The sequence below is a fragment of the Protopterus annectens genome, chromosome 12.part0 (assembly GCF_019279795.1).
Source record: "Protopterus annectens isolate FY-2018-M chromosome 12.part0, PAN1.0, whole genome shotgun sequence".
Lineage (NCBI taxonomy): Eukaryota > Metazoa > Chordata > Ceratodontiformes > Protopteridae > Protopterus > Protopterus annectens.
The window spans coordinates 602,903,359-602,922,928 of NC_056746.1; the positions used below are offsets into that span (position 1 = coordinate 602,903,359).

At 37.8% G+C, this 19,570-nt stretch overlaps 1 protein-coding gene across 1 annotated transcript in view; it reads left to right on the plus strand.

Moving 5' to 3' along the window:
- LOC122816739 overlaps positions 1–19,570 on the plus strand; it is a 1,006,513-nt gene that overhangs the window by 597,349 nt on the left and 389,594 nt on the right. The window contains exon 28 of the mRNA XM_044089733.1: positions 12,658–12,866. Coding sequence (XP_043945668.1) covers positions 12,658–12,866 — 209 coding nt within the window. The remainder of the gene's footprint in view (positions 1–12,657; positions 12,867–19,570) is intronic.

Sequence of the window (19,570 nt, forward strand, 5' to 3'; positions counted from 1 at the left end):
TGAATAAAATGGCATCACAGGTTAGAGCAGATGGTCTAAAATGCTTATATAAATATAATATAAAATACAATATTTAAAATGAATACTTAAAATAATAAAACACCTATGACTTCATGAATTGTCATTGTGAAACTGTTATTTACAGTTTAGCAGATCTAAGCTTTAATGCTGGATTTAAAGATACCTTGTTGTTTATTTATTAAAACTTTTGCAGACTGCGGGGGTGGTGCTGTGGTAGCGTTGTCGCCTCATAGCAAGACGTTGTCCCATTCAATTCTCAGCTAGAACGTCTTCTGTGTGGAGGCATACGTGAATGGGGCGTGCCTTCGTTGAAGGTTGTGCGTCAGGGCTGGTAACCCGGTACGTAAAAATCCAGTAGCAATCATTAGCGGACCGTAGTTCCGCTGTGGCGACCCCTAACTGGGAAAAACTGAAAGACACAAACAAACTTTTATTAAAACTTATATTTGTTTTAAATAATGAGATTTTAAGTGGAAAATACTTATTAGTGTGGACATAAAACATCTATATACACTCCATTCAATATTTTATTTTTATTTTATTTTACATTTGTTAACCGGGCTAGTCTAACTGGATATATTTCCATTTTCAGTAGAGGCCCGGGGAGAAAAGCTCCACATGTAGACAGGACGGATACAACAAAAACAACAAATAAATCATTAGCGGACCGTAGTTCCGCTGTGGTGACCCCTAACTGGGAAAAACTGAAAGACACAAACAAACTTTTATTAAAACTTTTATTTGTTTTAAATAATGAGATTTTAAGTATTTTAAGTGGAAAATACTTATTAGTGTGGACATAAAACATCTATATACACTCCATTCAATATTTTATTTTTATTTTATTTTACATTTGTTAACCGGGCTAGTCTAACTGGATATATTTCCATTTTCAGTAGAGGCCCGGGGAGAAAAGCTCCACATGTAGACAGGACGGATACAACAAAAACAACAAATACATAATAACAGATTAACAATCAGATTTAAAAAAGAGGTAGGTATTTACTCAAGACCAGAATAACTAATTATATTTAAAGGTAAAAACCAAATGTTCAACATAATTTCATCTTTGGAATCAATTAGAGAAAGTCAGAATAGAGAAAGCAAGAGACCAAGAAAAAGAGAGAACATTTTGCAAAACAAAGTACAGGATAGAAGAGATATGTATTGCTAGAAAGAGAGAGACAAATAGCCAAGAGGAGGAGAAAGAGCCAAGAAAATTTTAATCAGGTTTAGAGCAGGAACATGTCCAGTGGTTATTAAGGTGGACTTTTAGTTTTTGTTTAAACAGAGCAGTAGATGCAATTGAAGTAAGTTCGGGAGGAAGTTTATTCCAATGTTTCCCAATGGCATTTGCGTAAAGGGAATCACCAGCAAGGTTATTAGATTTGGTTAAGGTAACTAGCAGTTTGTTAGAAGAGCGGAGAGAGTTCAGGTTGGAGTAAGGGCTTAAGAGGTTAGAAAGAGCAGGTGTATTAAGAGGTTGGTAAAAGGCTCTTTGGACAAACATAAGTTGGGATAGAAGCAACATGTTTGTCAGTTCAAGCCAGTTAAGTTGTTGCAGATTCTGACAATGGTGGGTTCTAAATTGTTTTCCAGTAACAAATCTAGCTATGTTATTGTAGGAGGTGGATAGTTTAGAGAGATTATTTTTCTTAAGATTAGTGTAGATAGGTGAGGCATAGAGAAGTGTGGAAATAAGATGTGAGTGGGCAAGATTCACTTTTGCAGGTAAGTTAAAAAAGTTTTGATTCTATATAGAGAGCCAAGTTTCCTGTTTACAGATTTAATGGTATTGTTGATATGAAGGTCGAAGGAGAGATTGTTATCAATCGTGACACCTAGCAATTTGGTAGTAGAGTCAGGTGATATGATGGTACCATTATTTGACACAATAGAGAAGTCAAGTGTAGGGGATCTGGTAGTAGGTTTAAAGAGAAGTAGTTTGGTCTTTTTTGCGTTTAGGAGTAGACAGCGTTTTAGGAACCAAGTTTCAACTTTAGAAAATACAGCTTGAGTGTTAGTTTGAAGTTCAGGAATGGATTTAGCAGAGCAAATAAGAGTGGAGTCATCAGCATATTGAATGCAGGTAGCCTGAGGAATGGCTACTTGTAAGTCATTTATAAAGAGGGAGAAAAGAATATATATAACAGTTCAAGACTGTTTTTACACATTTTGTTTAACATACATATATTGCATTTTAGAGTTGATGAATGCTTTACATTGGGTAATATTAATTAGGAAAGGTATTTATATGATCACCTGTTCAGTATATGCCTATCTGATGAAGTTTTGTAAGATGAAAACGTAAGGGGAATTGGTTTTACAGTGTTATATATGTGCCTTGTGTTCGTTTGTGACCTGGAATAAACTTTTCTGCTGTGTGGACCTGCTGGTTTCCAGTGCCTTTATACAGTTTAGTAGTTTTGCTTTTGAGCACATTTACCACTTCTTTTTGGTTTATTAGCTTATTGAACTATGGCAGGCAAATCCACTGCAGGACATGTGGCCTTTCCAGTCTTCTTGGTAATAATATGGTGCATTTCAGCATACCTGCATCCATGAACAGTTTAGTTAAAGGCTGTATATTTGCCAGTATTGCTCACAGACACACTGAAGAAATGAACTGTGGCAGATGCACATATGTCTTTTCAAGGTATCCTGTTCAGGCTAATTTGGCCCCCTAACACATGTCAAAGCAACACTGAATAACAAATCATACCTTCTACTACCTCATGGTTGGCCGTAACAGAGGTGGTCCCTCCCTCAGCATGGTGTGCACACTAAAAAGGGTCATGTTAACACTGGGAATTTTCATTTGTATGGCTATAATATGTATGATATGCCTCTAGCTTACATGTATATTTATTTTATATTACAGGTTGTCACGCCTGAAAGTGAATGCCACTACAAAAAAAAATTCTTCCAGGAAAAGCTTGCTGCATGCATGTGAATATGCATGTTCACAAATGTAACTTACCAATGCTCATTAGCGGCTGGTTATTATGCCTCTGAATTGAACGCCAGCACTGTTAGACCTAAGTACAGGCATCTGACACACACACACACACACACAGACACACACACACACACACACACACACACACACACACACACACACACACAAGCACACAAACTCTGACACACATGATCAAACCCACTCACAGACATTCAGACAACTGCAATCATACCCTACTTACTCACACCCACAATTATAGACACACACACACACTGACATGCATGCTGCTTCATCACACATGCACTCACACATTCACACGCAAAGATGGTTTTGTAATAAATATTTGCTGCTGTGCTAACCACAGTCCTGCTGCTAGAGAAGTGAATGAGTGTACATTGACTTTTGATGGTGTATACTTTGTTTTCATTTCACAGGCCACCTGCAAAATTGATCAATTCAAAAATCACTCAACATGCTAATCCTAAGATAGCAATATTTACTGGGAAGCTACTTTTGCCCGCAACTACTGTCATGCTACATGGCAATGCCTTTGTACATCTATAGTGATAAAGAGGTCTCTGAATTCCTCAGGCATAATGCACTGTTCAGTTCTGCTGAGAATAGGATTGCACAGTGCATTGTACATTTCTGAATTATGGGGATTGTCCTTAATAGTGATAAGTGTCTTTTTAGTTAACATAGAAGCCACACAGCAAAACCAAAAAACAGAAAGCTCCTGTAAGTAAATATTGAGCCAGGTCATTAATTTATTTGATTAACTTTTACTCTGTTTTATTGGAGCTGGTTATCACTACGGGTAATTTAAAAAGCACATACACTGTATTCAGGAGCAGTGAATCCCTGAAAGGGCCCCGAAAGCCACTATGGATTTGTTGCCGGTGAAGCCAACCTTTCATATGATGCAGATGTGGAGGTACTACTGACAGTTCATTCATTTTTGGATCTTTTGACATCTAGTACAGCATTCAGGCATATCTGGAATTTCTTTATCAAAGCCAGGCCATGAATTTCATTCTTCTGTTTCCAGATGTCGATCATGTGCTATTTCAAGTATTCAGAAATGTAGCATCTTTGTAATTCCCATTATGAAGTCTCTAAATTTCTTTGATGAATAGATACATGCTCCTAGTTAAATGCAGTGACTGGCTACATCAACATGTCATCTACTAGCCATCATTTTATTACTAACAGGAAAACATATGACAGCAATGGCTCATTTCTAGGGTCCTTTTTCCAAACTGTCATTCATCACAGGTAAGTGCACCATTACTGACTAGCTAAAAAGGATGATCTGCAAGTGATACCATGATGTTCATGTAGCATCAGTGGAACATCACACATACAGCAGTCAAAATTCCAAAACAAAGCAGTGGTGTTAGCAACACTAAGCAAAACAATAAACACCAAAATGTAGGAGGATTCGACACTGAGGGAAAAATATATATATATATATATATATATATATATATATATATATATATATATATAGATATAGATATAGATATAGATATATACACATATATGCATATATGTTTAGTCAACAAAGAAACATTTGCTAGAAAGAGCAGACAAGAGAGTGAACCAGTTGTAAAACAAATTATTTTACTAAAAGTTAAGCACTTTCATCCCTGTCTTCGGGACTTCATCAGAAGTAAATTATGAATCATTAAGACTGCTATCCATAATACAAATTCATTCAAACCTGTTTAAAAACAACCAGCTGCTATGTAACCTTTAAATTATCACCCATTACAGTAGTTCATCCATGATTAGGCAAATTAAAAAAATACCCACACTGTAAAAACACAGCTAAGGAATTAAGTTGCTAAAAATACCTATGCATATTTAAAATGTTACAAACAATAACAATAAAAAGTTAGTAATAAAAAGTTGAAGATTACAAAAAACATTTAAAAACAATGAATCTATCAGGTTTACAACTTAACTGCCCTTAAATTTAATAAAATAGCTAGAGAAACAGCATCATTTAACCCTGGCTTTTTACTTGCATCTAACCTCACTTGCCACTGGAGTTCCCTATATTCCAAACTTTGTTCTCAGGGACCACCTCTTGGACTTTTTACCACTTATTCCAAAATAAAAAAATAGAACTTTTTGTTTCCTTCACATAGAGCATTGTGCCTATATAAGGCATTAAAACTGTATAGCTCATCAGATGAGGAACTGAAAGAACAACTGCAAGTTGTCAAAACATTTTCAGATGATATAAGAAGGTAACTTGGTCTTGATAAATGTGCAAAAGCAACATTTAAAGCAGGAAAACTGCACCACCAAGAACATTTTAATTTGCGGCAAGAATCTGATAGAAAAGAACTTGAGCAAGAGGGAGTGTATAAATATTTGGGAATTGATGAAGGATTAACAATAAAACATGAACAAATGAGAATAAAACTTAGTAAGAATACTTTAGAAGACTAAAATTACTCCTGAAAACAGCATTGACATCTAGGAACAAAATCCAAGTTATAAACCAATTTGCTCTTCCTGTCCTAACTTACAGTTTTGGAGTGATTGACTCGCCGCAAAACGTGTCAGATAGATTAGCCAGGAAAACAAGAAGGATGCTTCATGCTCACCAGATGATTTATGAAAATCAGTGCACCAAGATTATGTATTCCCCATTATGAAGGAGGGATGAAACTGAAATTGATTACATGTATAGATCTGCAATCTTGGGACTGCACACATATCTGCTGACCTCACAAGGCCCAAACATAGTGAAAGTTTGGAAACATGAGGAGGATAAATCTAAGATGACTTCTCTGCTTAATCTAGCAGAAGCATATCGGCGTCAAGCAGGAATGGAAATCAAACCAGAAGTAGATAAAAATTAGGCAGCAACTGAATGTGCCAAAAAACAAAAGAAAGAATCAGAAGAATCAGAATCACATTTATTGCCCAAGTATGCACACATACAAGGAATTTGAATCCAGTTTCAGTGACTCTCCAAGTATGCATTACATAAATGACATACATGCAACTATTAAGAACAAGACAAAAAAGTAAATATACATATACATATACATATGAGGTGCAAAGTGCAACTCAGTGCAAGAAATACTGAAATAAACTCTGAAAAACCAAGTATTAACAATATGTAAACAATGCTTCAGAATCCTCGGAGGCTTGGAAAAAACAATTCCCCAACCTAATAAGCTGAGTTAAACATTTATAAGCTTGATGGCCTGTGGAAAAAACTGTTCTTATATCTGCTTGTTTTGGTGCATATTAATCTATAACACCTGGCTGATGGTAATAGTTCAAAAAAATGGTGGCCTGGATCTGAAAGGTCGGTGATGATTTTCCCTGCCCTTTTCATGACTCTGGAATAGTACAGGTCCTGTAAAGAGGGCAAACTAGCACCAGTGATATTTTCGACAGACCTGACTATTTGATGTAACCTATTTTTGTCATGATTAGATGGAGATCCAAACCACACTGTTATTGATGAGCTGAGAACAGACTCAATGACCGCTGTATAGAAATGAATCAACAGTTCTTGTGGGAGGTTGAACTTCCTCAGCTGTCGCAGAAAGTGCATTCACTGTTGTGCCTTTTTTATGATGGACCCTAAATTGGTCTCCCACTTCAAGTCCCGGGAGATTAAAGATCTCAAAAACTTGAAGGATTCCACAACTGACACAGCAGTTTTAAATATAAAGACCGGGGATAATATTGTAGTACCCCTCCTAAAGTCCACTGTCATCTCCACAGTTTTAAGAGTGTTCAGTTCCAGATTATTCTGACTACGCCAAAGGACCAGCTGCTCAACCTCCCATCTGTATGGAGACTCATCACCATTCCTGATGAGCCTGATGATAGTTGCATTGTCTGCATATTTAATAAGCTTGACAGAGGGGTCCTTAGAGGTGCAGTCATTAATGCAGAGGGAGAATAGCAGTGGGGAGAGCACACATCCCCGGGGGGGGCACCTGTATTAATCGTGCAATAGCTAGGTGTAAATTTCCCCAGTTTCACCTGCTGTTTCCTATTGGTTAGAAAATTGGTGATCCATATAAAATAATATTATATCCATAGAATATAAGGTGAAGGACTATATGAGAAGAAAGAAATGTGGAAAATACATAAATATAGTTACAAGCACAGAAAACTTCTAGAAGAACCTCATGTTGATCAGGAACGAACACAGGAATGGTTAAGGAGAGGCAAATTCAAACCAAGAGATGAAAGTTAATATTTATGGCAAAAGAGAGTGGGCTACATACACGTTTGTTTACAAAGTCCATTGAATATGTGGGAGAAACAGATAAATGGTTCTGTAAAACCAAATTGGAAAACGTCACACACCTCGTTGCTGGTTGTGATATACTAATGGCAGAAGGACTGTGTAATGAAAGGCATAATAATGTGGCAAGACTGTTGCACTGGGGATTGTGCAAACATTATGGTAGTGAAGTGTCTGAAAAACACTGGAAACATGAGCCACAAAGCATCATAGAAAATGATGAAGTCTACATCATATGGGATCACCATTTACCAACAGTTCAAAAGATAGATGCTAGAAAACTGGATATAGTGATCCATGAAAAGAAAACAAAAGTAGCATTGATCATTGAATTTGCCACACCCAGTGACTACAGTGTTTTATGTACAGACAGACACAAAGTCATAAAATATCAGGATCTGCAGGCAGAAACGAGTGCAATGTGGAAGAAAGATATCCAGACAGTACCAATAGTAGTAGGTGCAGCGGGTCTTATAAAAAAGAATCTACAAATATATTTATATATGTTACCAATGCATGTAACCCTATACAAATTGCAGAAGGAGTCATTACTGACCACATTGCTGGTGCTGCGAACAGCACTTTTGGCTGACATCAAAGATTGAAACAATACTAAATTCATGAACTTTAATTGTACTTTGACCTAGCAATGGGTTCCATTCCCATCATAGTATTAGAAACACAAAACATTTGGAGAAATTAAAAAAAGGCATTTGTGTCCTTATTATGTACATCATAATAATGTTCGCAAATACATCTATTGAGGGGGCGTTCAGTCTTTCCAATACAGAATGAATAACAGTAGTCGCAGAATGCCAAATATACTACCTGTGGGTTTTGCAATTAAATCCTTGACGGAATCGGAATGTATTTTTTAGACTTGGCAACTCAGTAACTTCTTCATGTATAAAATTGAATTGTTTACATACTCTGCATTTCCTAAACCCTTTCTTCCAAACTGGGCAACCTATGGCTTGATTTAATTGGGTCTATATTAGAAAATCAATGCGGCAAAAAGCTGAACACTGTTTCATTGACACATATGTGTCAAACTCCCAGGTAACCGAATGGCCAGATTGACCATCGCTGTGAATTTTCCCTTTTCCTCACTGTAGTGCAATCTTGGAGTTTGTATATTTAGTTTGGGGGATGGGGGCACAGCCCCCCTCATTGGGGGGTGGTGTGGGGTGAAGCCCCCCACTTTATAATGTTTGTACTGGTGTGTCATATGTAGTCGGCCTACCGATTTTCTTCCTAGGAAAATAAATCGGTGATCTGGCCGTTCAGTTACCTAGGAGTTCGACACATATGTGTCAATGAAATGGTGTTTGGCTTTCTGCCACATTGATTTGCTAATACAGACCCATCTAATCTACCCTTTTCAATCTTTTTATACAGGTTGTTATGTTTTTTAAATCCAAACAATGGCTTATCACGTAGATATTCTCTAGTCTCAGGATCTGCTTCAAACGCATTCTAATTCCCTTTAATAAAATTCTTGGCTTGGCTTTCAGAACCATATTTGAGTAACATATTTTGCTCATAAATTAAACTGTGACTCCCCTTCCTTATTAGCACTAGATTCTCATTTACTATTCCCTGGTAATCCTTTGCATAGTATCAGAGAAAATGTAACACTTTTCCCCTTAAGAATTTCATTGTGGTTGTTATTTAGTATTTGTTCTGGATAACCTACTGCAAAAAACATTTGTTTTAATACCCTTAATTCATGGTTCATGTCTTGACTGTCAGAAACAATCCTGGCCACCCAAACCAGTTGTCCCTTAACCAAACTTCTCTTTTGGTTGAATGGATGGCAACTTTGGAGTTAAAATCCTGCTTATCATTGTCATTATTATTGATACAGCCAAATAATTAATGCTCCAATTACAAAAGTTGTAAGTGAATTTCAAAAACCTGGTGGTACCATTGATGTAATTAATTAATTATTCTAATTTAACTACAAATCCACTCCAGAGTATAAACATGTCATCTAAGAATCTTAAGTAGGTTACCAGATAGGGACTAAATAATGAACTGAAAACATATGCCTGCTCCCAGTACCACATAATAATATCTGAGTAAAGCAGGTGCATAAAGTGTCCATTGCAACCCCACTAATTTGTCTAAGATATTCTCCCTCAAAGAACATAAAATTGTTGTTTAACACAAGTTCTAAAAAGTCATGACTTATATTGATGTCCCAGTACACCAAATCACTACTCCTGTTGAGAAATTCTTTAAACCATTCCATACCTGTATCATGAGGAATACAGGAGAATAAATCATATACATCAGTAGATAAGAAATACCAATTTGGGTTAAAAAAATCAGGCTTTATACTTCCTAAAAAATCTGACAAGTCCTTTAGTATATATTTCTACAAAGAATGAAATTTCTTTATTTTTATATCTATAAATAATGCCAAAGGATGTGTTTTAGATCCACCAGCTACCACAATGGGAAGCATAGGTGGATCATTAATACATTCATGAACTTTAGGGATACCAAAAATACCAGGCACTATAGGATGTTCTACTTACAAAAAAATTGTAAGTATCATAATCAATTGCCCCTTCCACCAATAAATCATAAACATAAGTATCAATTCTGCTATAAGCTATGTTAATTTCATTTTTGGATGCTCTAATACTGGTGATCATTTTTAAGCAAAACAAACATCTTACCTGAATAATTAATGGTCAGCATCAGTGCAATTCCCCCTCTTTGATCCGGCTTCATAACTCCATTCTCCCTATTGCTTACAATCTCTCTCAAAAATTAATTTTCTTCATTAGTCAGATTTATTTTACTTTCATGATAATTACCCAAAACTACTTACAAATGTCATGTATACATAATTTTTCAAATAAAGTAAGTAGGGGATGCACAGGGGGATTGCTAATGCTTTTCCTGACCAGCTCTGGATCTCTCATTTTATTCAAAGGAGGATTATTTTTGTTAGAAAACAAAATATTAAAACTTAGCTTCCTTACATATAATTTAAGGTCTTGCAAAAGTTCCCCTAGGTCTATCCTTTGTGTAGGCACAAAGGTAAACCATTTACTGAACAGTGAAAAATGCCTTCCATCAATATCTAAATTACTGTAATTGAATATTTTAAAACCATTATAAGTTATAACTTTATGAGCAGAAGTAACTACCATGGTATTATTTAACGCTGGATGTTCAGGGGGGATTCCTGTACATTCATCTGAACTAATAGGACACTCCATTATTTATGGATGGCTTGTGTACACTACATGGCATATCTATATGGAATTCAGATACAGTCTACAAACTTCATGGATGCTTATGGCCTATGGAACTGTAGGTAAGTTTGTCAATAGCATTCACAACCAAATACCTTTTAGTTGCAGCAAATAAGCAAGGAATCTAGTTGTGCAGTCAGTGACTCTGGTCTGACATCAACTTTTGGGGTATTAGAGGTGCTGGCTAGATTAATTTAAAATAAAGTAGCCATTGGCCTGCCTTATTTACTTTGTTGGGTAAAGATCTTTTTTTACTGTAGTGCTAATATTTTAGGGTTTGGTGTGATGCAGGATATTACAGGATAGTTTTACAGCATATGCAGGGGGTTTCCAAGGGAGTGATCTGTGCGCAATGTCCCATTAGTAGCACAAAATATATGGCAAGAGTAGACTTACAGAGAAGTCCTTCCTCATCAGAGTAACAGCAGCTTCTGCAGGACTTCTTCCACAAAGTGCTACTGACCTATGTCCTGTATAACTTACATGAGGAGGTGTCATCCTCACCCTGCCTGTGGGGGGGGGGGGGGTAAACCAGACATGCACATTACAGAAGGTTGAGACACTGTAGGGCTGGTCTGCATATGTAAGGACCAATGGGAAACCCTCATCAGGCACATGTACTGATAGGTATGCTACACAGAAAAAAATGATGTCAAAGGCACCACAAGTTAGAAGAAATCACAGTAAATGACTTGTCAAAAGATTTTGTAAAAGGAATAGTCTGAGTGTTTGCAGTGCTGGTACATCTGCACCAAGAAAATATTAAGTCAGTGAATTGTTTTCTTTTTCACAGGGTGTTCCTGAACAGGTTATTAAAGAGTATAAGGAAAAGCATTACAGTTACTGATTCCCTTCATTAATAATCCTAAGATATTGTAGGGTTGGGCATCTTACTTATAATAACATTTCAGATCACTTTTAAGTAAACAACTATTGGCTAGTCACAGTTCTTGTGCCTTTATACAATAGCTAAAAGTATTGAAACTGAGCAAATGCACATATCAGTATTTAATAAACATTTAAAATACATCCCATATAATGAAACATTATATTCCTATGATGTCTCAAGCAGAAAATAAATGCACTCATCTATTAAATTCGGGCTATCCTTTGATGCCTGCATGCTACTTTTCTGCACACAAACCAGGCTTGCATTTATTGTCAATGGCATTCCAGCACAGCAGACCATGTGCTATGAGCTGAGGTGCAGTATTGTTTAGTGATTCACGGTCATCCATATTCCCAAAAGGGCAACATCTCATTACCTGAGAATTTGAATGAATATGAAGTGTACATACTCCCAGTGTGCTAGTACATAACAAAAGTACTAAGAGAACCATGCACACAAATTCCCAGGTGTTAGTATGTAACAAAACCACTAAGAGAACCACACACAGGGATAGACCCCGATTCCACAGATACACACACACACACACACACACACACACACACACACACACACACACACACACATGCACATGCACATGCCCACACTCACACTCACACATGCATACATGCACACACACGCACACATATACATGCACAGGCACATTCAAAACACAAACTCTGACAAAAGCCATTTACATACAGAATTTCACAGACTCATTCACATAAACTGTTATACATAAACATTCATACACTCACGTGCTCTCGCTTATATACATATCTGCAAGTACCAATTTACCCTGCAAAGATTCCCACCACTGAAAGGCATAGGTATGCATCACAAGAAAGGTGCGCACACGTATGCCTTTGAATTGCTCCCCTGCCCAGCATTTGCATTGTTTCAGACTCTGTGATGCTTCACAAGCTTCTAACTGGACAGCACACCCATGATAGTCATTTACATGGACTGCTCTAATGGATTCCAAACTTCACTGTCTAAAATGCAAAGTAGATATTTTAGGCAACATCGGCAGTGCTCTGAATCAGGGCAGTCTTGTGAAATATGCAAGATAGCTTGTGCTCATCTTCTGCACATTATAACCATTTGTGAATACCAGCCAACATCAAAAAAGCAAGATGATACATAGATAAACAGAAAGATGAGTAAATGAATGTCATTTGTATACTGCGTAGTACTTAACAAATAATCAAACTGCTTTTTTTTCTTGCAGCACAATGTTACTGGTATATCAAATATCTCCGTCAGAGATAAAATGCTGAACACTCTCTTTCCTTATGTGATTTCAAATTTGGACACCATGACAACAGATGACAAAAATGTGTGGTTTCAAGAGAAGCTGAAGTGGTTGATGCCTAGCCTTCTTTCACTTAATCTGGATCAAGTACTACAAGACATCAGCTGTGATTCATTCCTTATCATGTGAGCATCAACAGTGAGGTTTGCTTATCTCTGCTTGAGCAGCATGCTGCATGAATAGAGTATGTATCAATCAAATCCTGCAAATAAATAAGACATTTTATTTATTTATTTATTTTATTTTACATTTGTTGATCAGGTTAGTTCGTCTGAGCTGAGTGGCTCATTTTCAGCAGAGACCTGGGGAGAAAAGCTCCACAGTGAAATGAAGCAATCATTATTATTGAATACGTACATACAATGTGAGTATAGTTTTGCACAACTAGTTGGTGAAAAGGCTGTAACCAGAGTAAAACATAATACCAGTAGAGACGAATACATATGTGATAAACAGCAGTGTTACAAAAATAATTTGTTATCAACTTGGCATGTATAGGTTCAGCAGAGGAGAAAGGTGGGAGAGGAGTTGAGAGGAAGAATGATTCCTAATGGAGGTTGAAAGTCTAAGATAAGATTGACAGTTTAGAATAATTGCTCAAGGAAAGGGGCTAGTGAGATTATACAGGAATAGAGTGTGTGTGAGAGGGGGTGGTGAATAGGAGTCTTAGATGCATAGGAAAGTAGTTTAAGGAGGATGAGTGCAGTAGCAAGACCATTGAGTCTTTAGGCATTCTCTGGCAGCTGTTTGAATTGTTTAGGGTGTTTAAGGGATCTAACTTCTAGGGAAAGTTTATTCCAAGATATTGCAGGGTTGTAGCTGTAGAGGTTGCAACCAGTTTTGGTCTTAGGTTTATATATTTGTGGCAGGTCCTGGTCAGAGCTGCATGGAGACCTAGTTGAGGAATATTTAGAGATAATAGAAGTGAGGCTAGGGCAGAAAGAGTGCTGGTATAGAATTAAGTGAATTATTTGTAGTTGAGAGATGAGGAGCTGGTGGGGTAATTCTAGCTAGTCTAATTGTCTTAGGGAAAGACAGTGGTGAGACTTATAAGTATGGTGTGCAGCAAATCTAGCCACCTTGTTGTACAATGATTCAAGTTTAGCTAAGAGTGAGGAGTTCAGCTTAGTAAGAATGTGACAGCTATACAATAGGCTATGAAGAAGGTAAACATGTGACAGAGTAATTTTTGCATAGCTAGTTAAGAATTTTTTGTTGCAGTAAAGGAGTCCATATTTTTGGTGTGTCTTTTTAATACAGTTAAACAAATGTAAATCAAAGTTAAGTTGGTCATCAATTGTAACTCCTAGGAATTTTTGGCTGGATTCGTCGGTGATAGATGTGTTATTGAGGGACAGTATGGTAAAAGTAGTTTTGAGATTAGTTAGATTTTTTGGGAGAAACAGTAAGAATTTAGTTTCCTTAGGGTTGAGAATTAGTTTGTTGTCACAGAGCCAGGATTCTACTGCCTCTAAAATGCCTCTTATCAGTAAATGTTTTCAAGGTTTATTTGTTACAGTCAGTATTCATGCTGAACTGAGACAGTAGATTGTCAGTAGGAATATACAAAGGGATGAGGGCAGATAGAATAGTGACCAGGAAGATACAGAGGAATAACTCAAAGTGAATTTGGGAAAATAAGGTACAAGATCCAGATAAGCTGCTACTCAGGGCACTAAGAATTTGGCAGTGGTGCTTCGTGAACTGATGGCAGAGTTTTTAATCTCTCATTAGTAACATGATGCCACAAGACTGGAGATTGGCTTTGGAGGTACCCTTGCATAAAGGTGAAGCTAGGAAATGAACAGATAATTAGAGGCCTTATAGTCTCACTTGATTTTCAGGAAACACCATTGAAAATATTCTGGCTGGCAAACTGGTGGAGCTACTGAATATTGATTCTCTGGTTCATGGTCGCTAACATGGCTTCACAGAGCACAGTGTGTTGCCAGTCTAGTTTCCACTGTTTGCAGTGGCTGTTTGTTCTGAGCACATGTCCCAGGCAATCTTGGATTAGCATAAGCCTTTCTTCACCTTAGTGAGTGGATTATGTTGATTGGTCACTGGTTAGTAGAGGTTGGCTGGTCTAGGGCTTGTAGTAAACACTCATTGGTCCTTCTGAGCTTTTTTTAAGTTGTTTCAGGTTGTACCTTCTGGTATTTAGGCACTGCCTTCGAGAGGAATTCTGTTTATTCACACTGAGCTGAATGGAGGAGGGGCATTGACCACAACTCTGATCTGTGATATATAACAATAAGTATCCTGTTTTTTGCTTATTTTTACTAGTTATTTCTTATTCTAACCATTTATAGCACTTTTTATTGTCTGCTGCCTACTATTTTTTACTGTATTTTATTGCTATAAACTAATCTGCACTATTGTACTGAAAGTGTTTGCCTTACAGGGCCTGTTAAATCACTTTTGTTACTGTCACACTGTTTGTAAAGCTTTTTTAGCTAGTTTCACTGTGTGAAAGGTATTAACTGGAAATGTACTCTATTTGTTAAGCATCTGTTTGTTTATTCTGATTTCCGGCCAAGGAGTGTATCATATAACTGATTTGTTTGCAGTTAAAACATTCTCTATAGTCTCCTTGCTCCTTTATCTGTTTAAAACTTTAATTTACTGTCTCACTGCTGTTTTTTGCTGTGATAAACATTTCTGTAGTATTTTATGCCTAAAATAGTGTAGCTAGTAGCTGTAGCATAGTTTCTCACACTCCCTCCCTACTGGTGTCTTGTTCTTATACGTGGTAGCTTTGCAGTTTCCCGCCCCTACTGTAAATTTGATCTGAGACACTCCTCCCAGTCCAGTGTCATTAGCTCATTCTACCTAATGCAGAGAGAACATTTGGGAAGGCCAACCCCCTTGGTTTCTTAACCTTGAATTATCTTCTTTTTCTCTTTCTTCATTACTAAAAAAAACGTTATTCAGCTTTTACAGTATTTGTGTTACCTCCTCCTACTCTATCACTTCTTCTTGGTTTTTCTGCTGCTTGTTCTCTAAAGTGTTCAATTGAATCTTCTCTGCTGCATTTATTACTGCGTGTTTTTAGCCTTTTAAATTTTAAGTATTATTCTAAGCCTCTTAGTTTTGGTTTAAGCATTTGGGCTTTAGACCTATCCCTTAGCTCTCCCTGGCCTCTCTCCCTCAGATTCTGACAAATATGTTTGGACAATTTCCTATGGTTTCTCCTGCCAGCCTGGTTGATATGGGCATCCTGAGACAGTGTAGCAACTACCTCATGTATATGGACAACCATCTACTACTACCACCTAGGAACACATTTTGTAAGAGATGCAATTACATAAAGAAGCTAGAGTCTATGCTCTCTCCCTCACAAGCCAGTATATCGGGCACTGAAAAGGTTGTCAACACCAATCACTACACCCCAAACACCACCCACAACTACACAACATGCACCCACATATGCGGAGGTTCTCAACAAAAACAAATCCAAACAATGGAGACCTCAGAGGTAAAAACACATGAGAATTCCACAAACCTCCACACCACATAGCATGCATAGTCCACACACCAGTGTCTCGCAACCTTTAAGGCCTAACCATAAACCCAACATATTAGTCATAGGAGACTGCATTGTGAGACACACAGCTGTGCCTCTTACCAGGCTGAATAAGGAGAAAGTCACTGTTAGTTGTTTGTCAGTTGTCAGAATCTTCCACATCACACGCACACTCAAGTCTCTCAACAACAGGTACTGTTATGACTCTTTTATAGTCCATGTTGGCGTGAATGACTTGAGACGTACCTCCCTGGACTATATGAAGACAGACATGAGTTCACTGAATATGAGTCCCAGGCAGGTATGTCCCTAGCCTTAAGCAACATTCTATTGTCATCCAGAATGATGCCTCAATACAAACAGAAAATGACTGACTTTAACAACTGGGTTAGTTTCTCATGTCATTCTAGGAAATCCATTGCCTGACAGCCTGGGAAGATATGATCGACAGACCATGATGTTTTGCTAGAGATAGCCTGCATCTGTCCTATTTGGGCTTCAGGCTTCTGGCAAAGGCCCTTGCCTCTCCCATAGTGCCTTTTTTAGGAAAAGTCATGAGGTCGATGCTACCATCATAAAAATTTCAACAAAATGCAAATTAAAGGTCATGCTGCTAAACACTAGGAGTCTAAACATGAAACTGCACTCATTGTAAGCCTTCTTAAACCAGGAAGATGCTGACATTTGTGCAGTCACAGACACTTGGTTCAAAGCTGCAGAGAGCACCCCAGCCTTACCTAGTTACTCACCTTATCATACATTCAGACCCCAAAATGTGGGCAGCAAAGCCAAAGGAGGTGGAGTTTCAATATATATTAAAGACATACACATCTCCAAGCTGGTTAAACAGTATGATGCAGAGGAGACACTCCAGGTGCAGTTAACCATCGACAAGACCCCTATTCAAATTATAGCTAGCTACAGGCCCCCAAATTTGACTCAAGATGCCCACTCCACCTATCTGGACCTCTTCAAATCTATCAAGAATCAACCCTTTACCCTGGTCCTGGGTGACTTTAATTACCCAACCATAGACTGAAAAAACTACTATTGCCAGAACACAAATGCCCAGAGATTCCTCATTTTTTTCAATGCAAATGCCTTGGAACAACTAGTCAATACCCCTGGAAGAGGTGATAATATCTTGTACTTGGTATTAACCAACATGAGTAAACACTGCAGCACCCCTAGGGTATCATCCTCCCTGGTAAGATCTGACCATAAAGCGATCACATTCAAAGTCACCATCTACCCTGAACCCCCCCCCCCCAGCTAGGGTCAAACAAATAAAATCTCCAAAGCTGATTACAATCTCCTGAGGGATGGTATAAACAGCTTCACAGCCCCCTCCTCCACTGTAGGAACTGGCACCAATGTCCAACTCTCCACCAAACTAGTATACAAGCATTTATATAGATGCATGGAATCAGGAATACCTAACAGGACAAAATTATCCTCCGCAAGAAAGAGTAAGACTGTCTGGTGAACATCTGCAATAAATAAACTATATAACAAAGGGAAAAAATAGCTGTCCAGGACCAAGTAGGAGCAGGTGCCCAATTTAAAGCAGTCCCACCTTAGCCTGAACAAGCAAATAAGAGCACTAGTGAAATCCTCTAAAGCCAACTTCGAGTTCAAATTGGCCACATTTACTAGAGACAATCATAAGGCCTTCTTCACATATGTCCACAATCTCAAAGGAAGCACCCAGATCTTCTAAAAATTCAAAAAACAAAAAACAAACTGGTGAAAAAAACACCCTTGCAGGTCCAGCACCTTTAAACTCCTGGATTCAGATAGATGTGTACAAAGTTCTTTATAATCCACAGGTTATGTTGTAAACAAGAACGCCAATAAATGAAAAAACCCAATTTGAAATTTTATTAAGCTTAAAAACAAGCTTTTCATCGGCGCTCTGCACCAACTTCCTCAGAAAACAAACGGCACCACACATTTGTCTCACTATAAATACATCACTACTCAAATCAGATGCGCCCCCTAGCGGCTCCCCTTTAAAAAGTACATAATTACACTTTGAAATTCTTAACTAAGAAGCGGCCAAAATATTCAACAATTTGGTATCTACTACTCATACCTGCCATCAATGCTGGTAAACCTATAATGCTCCAAATATTGAATCTTAAAGCACCATAATAAACTGACTACAATAAACTCATAATGAAGGACAGGGTAGGAATATAGAACATGAAAATTCAAGCTAAGCTTGAGGAAAAGTACAGTTGTGTAAAATCTTACCTTAACAGTAGCTATCCTTCCCTTAACTGCTGCAGTATTCTTAACAGTTGGGATTCCCTGCAGTGGAAGCCCGAACATCTGGCCAGTCTACCAAATGCTACTTGTTGCTTTTAAAAGATGTGTTGAACATCACCCAAATGCTCCTAGCATAATGTAGGGCATAAAGGTGATGTTCAGGCCTACCATAATCAGAACTGAATGCCCCAGTAGGAACACAGACCAAGAAACCCAAGAGGTAGCCTGTACATCCAGGTAGGCAAAATACCCGGGGGATGGAGGGAGGGAGAGAATACTGCATCAGTGAAGACAAGGACATCTACAGTTATAGTAAGATTGTACACAACTACACTATGTCCTTACATTCACTGTTGTAGTATTCTTATCAGATGGGAGACTGCCAAAGCTCAAGAGGAAACTTAGGGGGATGGTGCTGAAGAGACCCTAAAAGCCATGACAAATGGCACTAGCAAACCAGCCCTATCTCTAGAGATACCATCCAATCTGTTGTGCTTGGTAAAGGTATGCAAAAAAGTCCAAGTAGCTGCTTTAAGAATAGAATTAGTACCTAAAACATTGAAAAAAGCACCCAAAGAAGCCACAGCTCTAGTATAATGAGCCTTGACTGAAGAAGGAAGGCTCTTGCCATGAAAAGTGTAACAAAAGGAAATAGCCTTAGAAATCCAAGAAGAAATATTTTGCTTGGATATACCAAGTCCCAAAGATCTAGGATGAAAAGAAACTAATAACTGATCAGATTTTGTAATAACTTTAGTCTTATCCAATAAACCCTGTGTTGCCTATGCACATCCAAAGTATGCAGCACCCTCTCACTGTCAGATTGCAGATGGGGAAAAAAGCAGACAGATTAATAGACTGATTCAGTAATAGCTCACTAACCACTTTAGGCATAAAAGAAGGGTTAGTGCCCAATGACACCCTGTCCTCATGAAAGACCAAAAAAGGAGGAAAAGCTATAAGGGCCTGCAACTCAGACACCTACCTGGCAGAAGTACGAGCTAACAACAAAACAGTCTTCCAGGAACAATT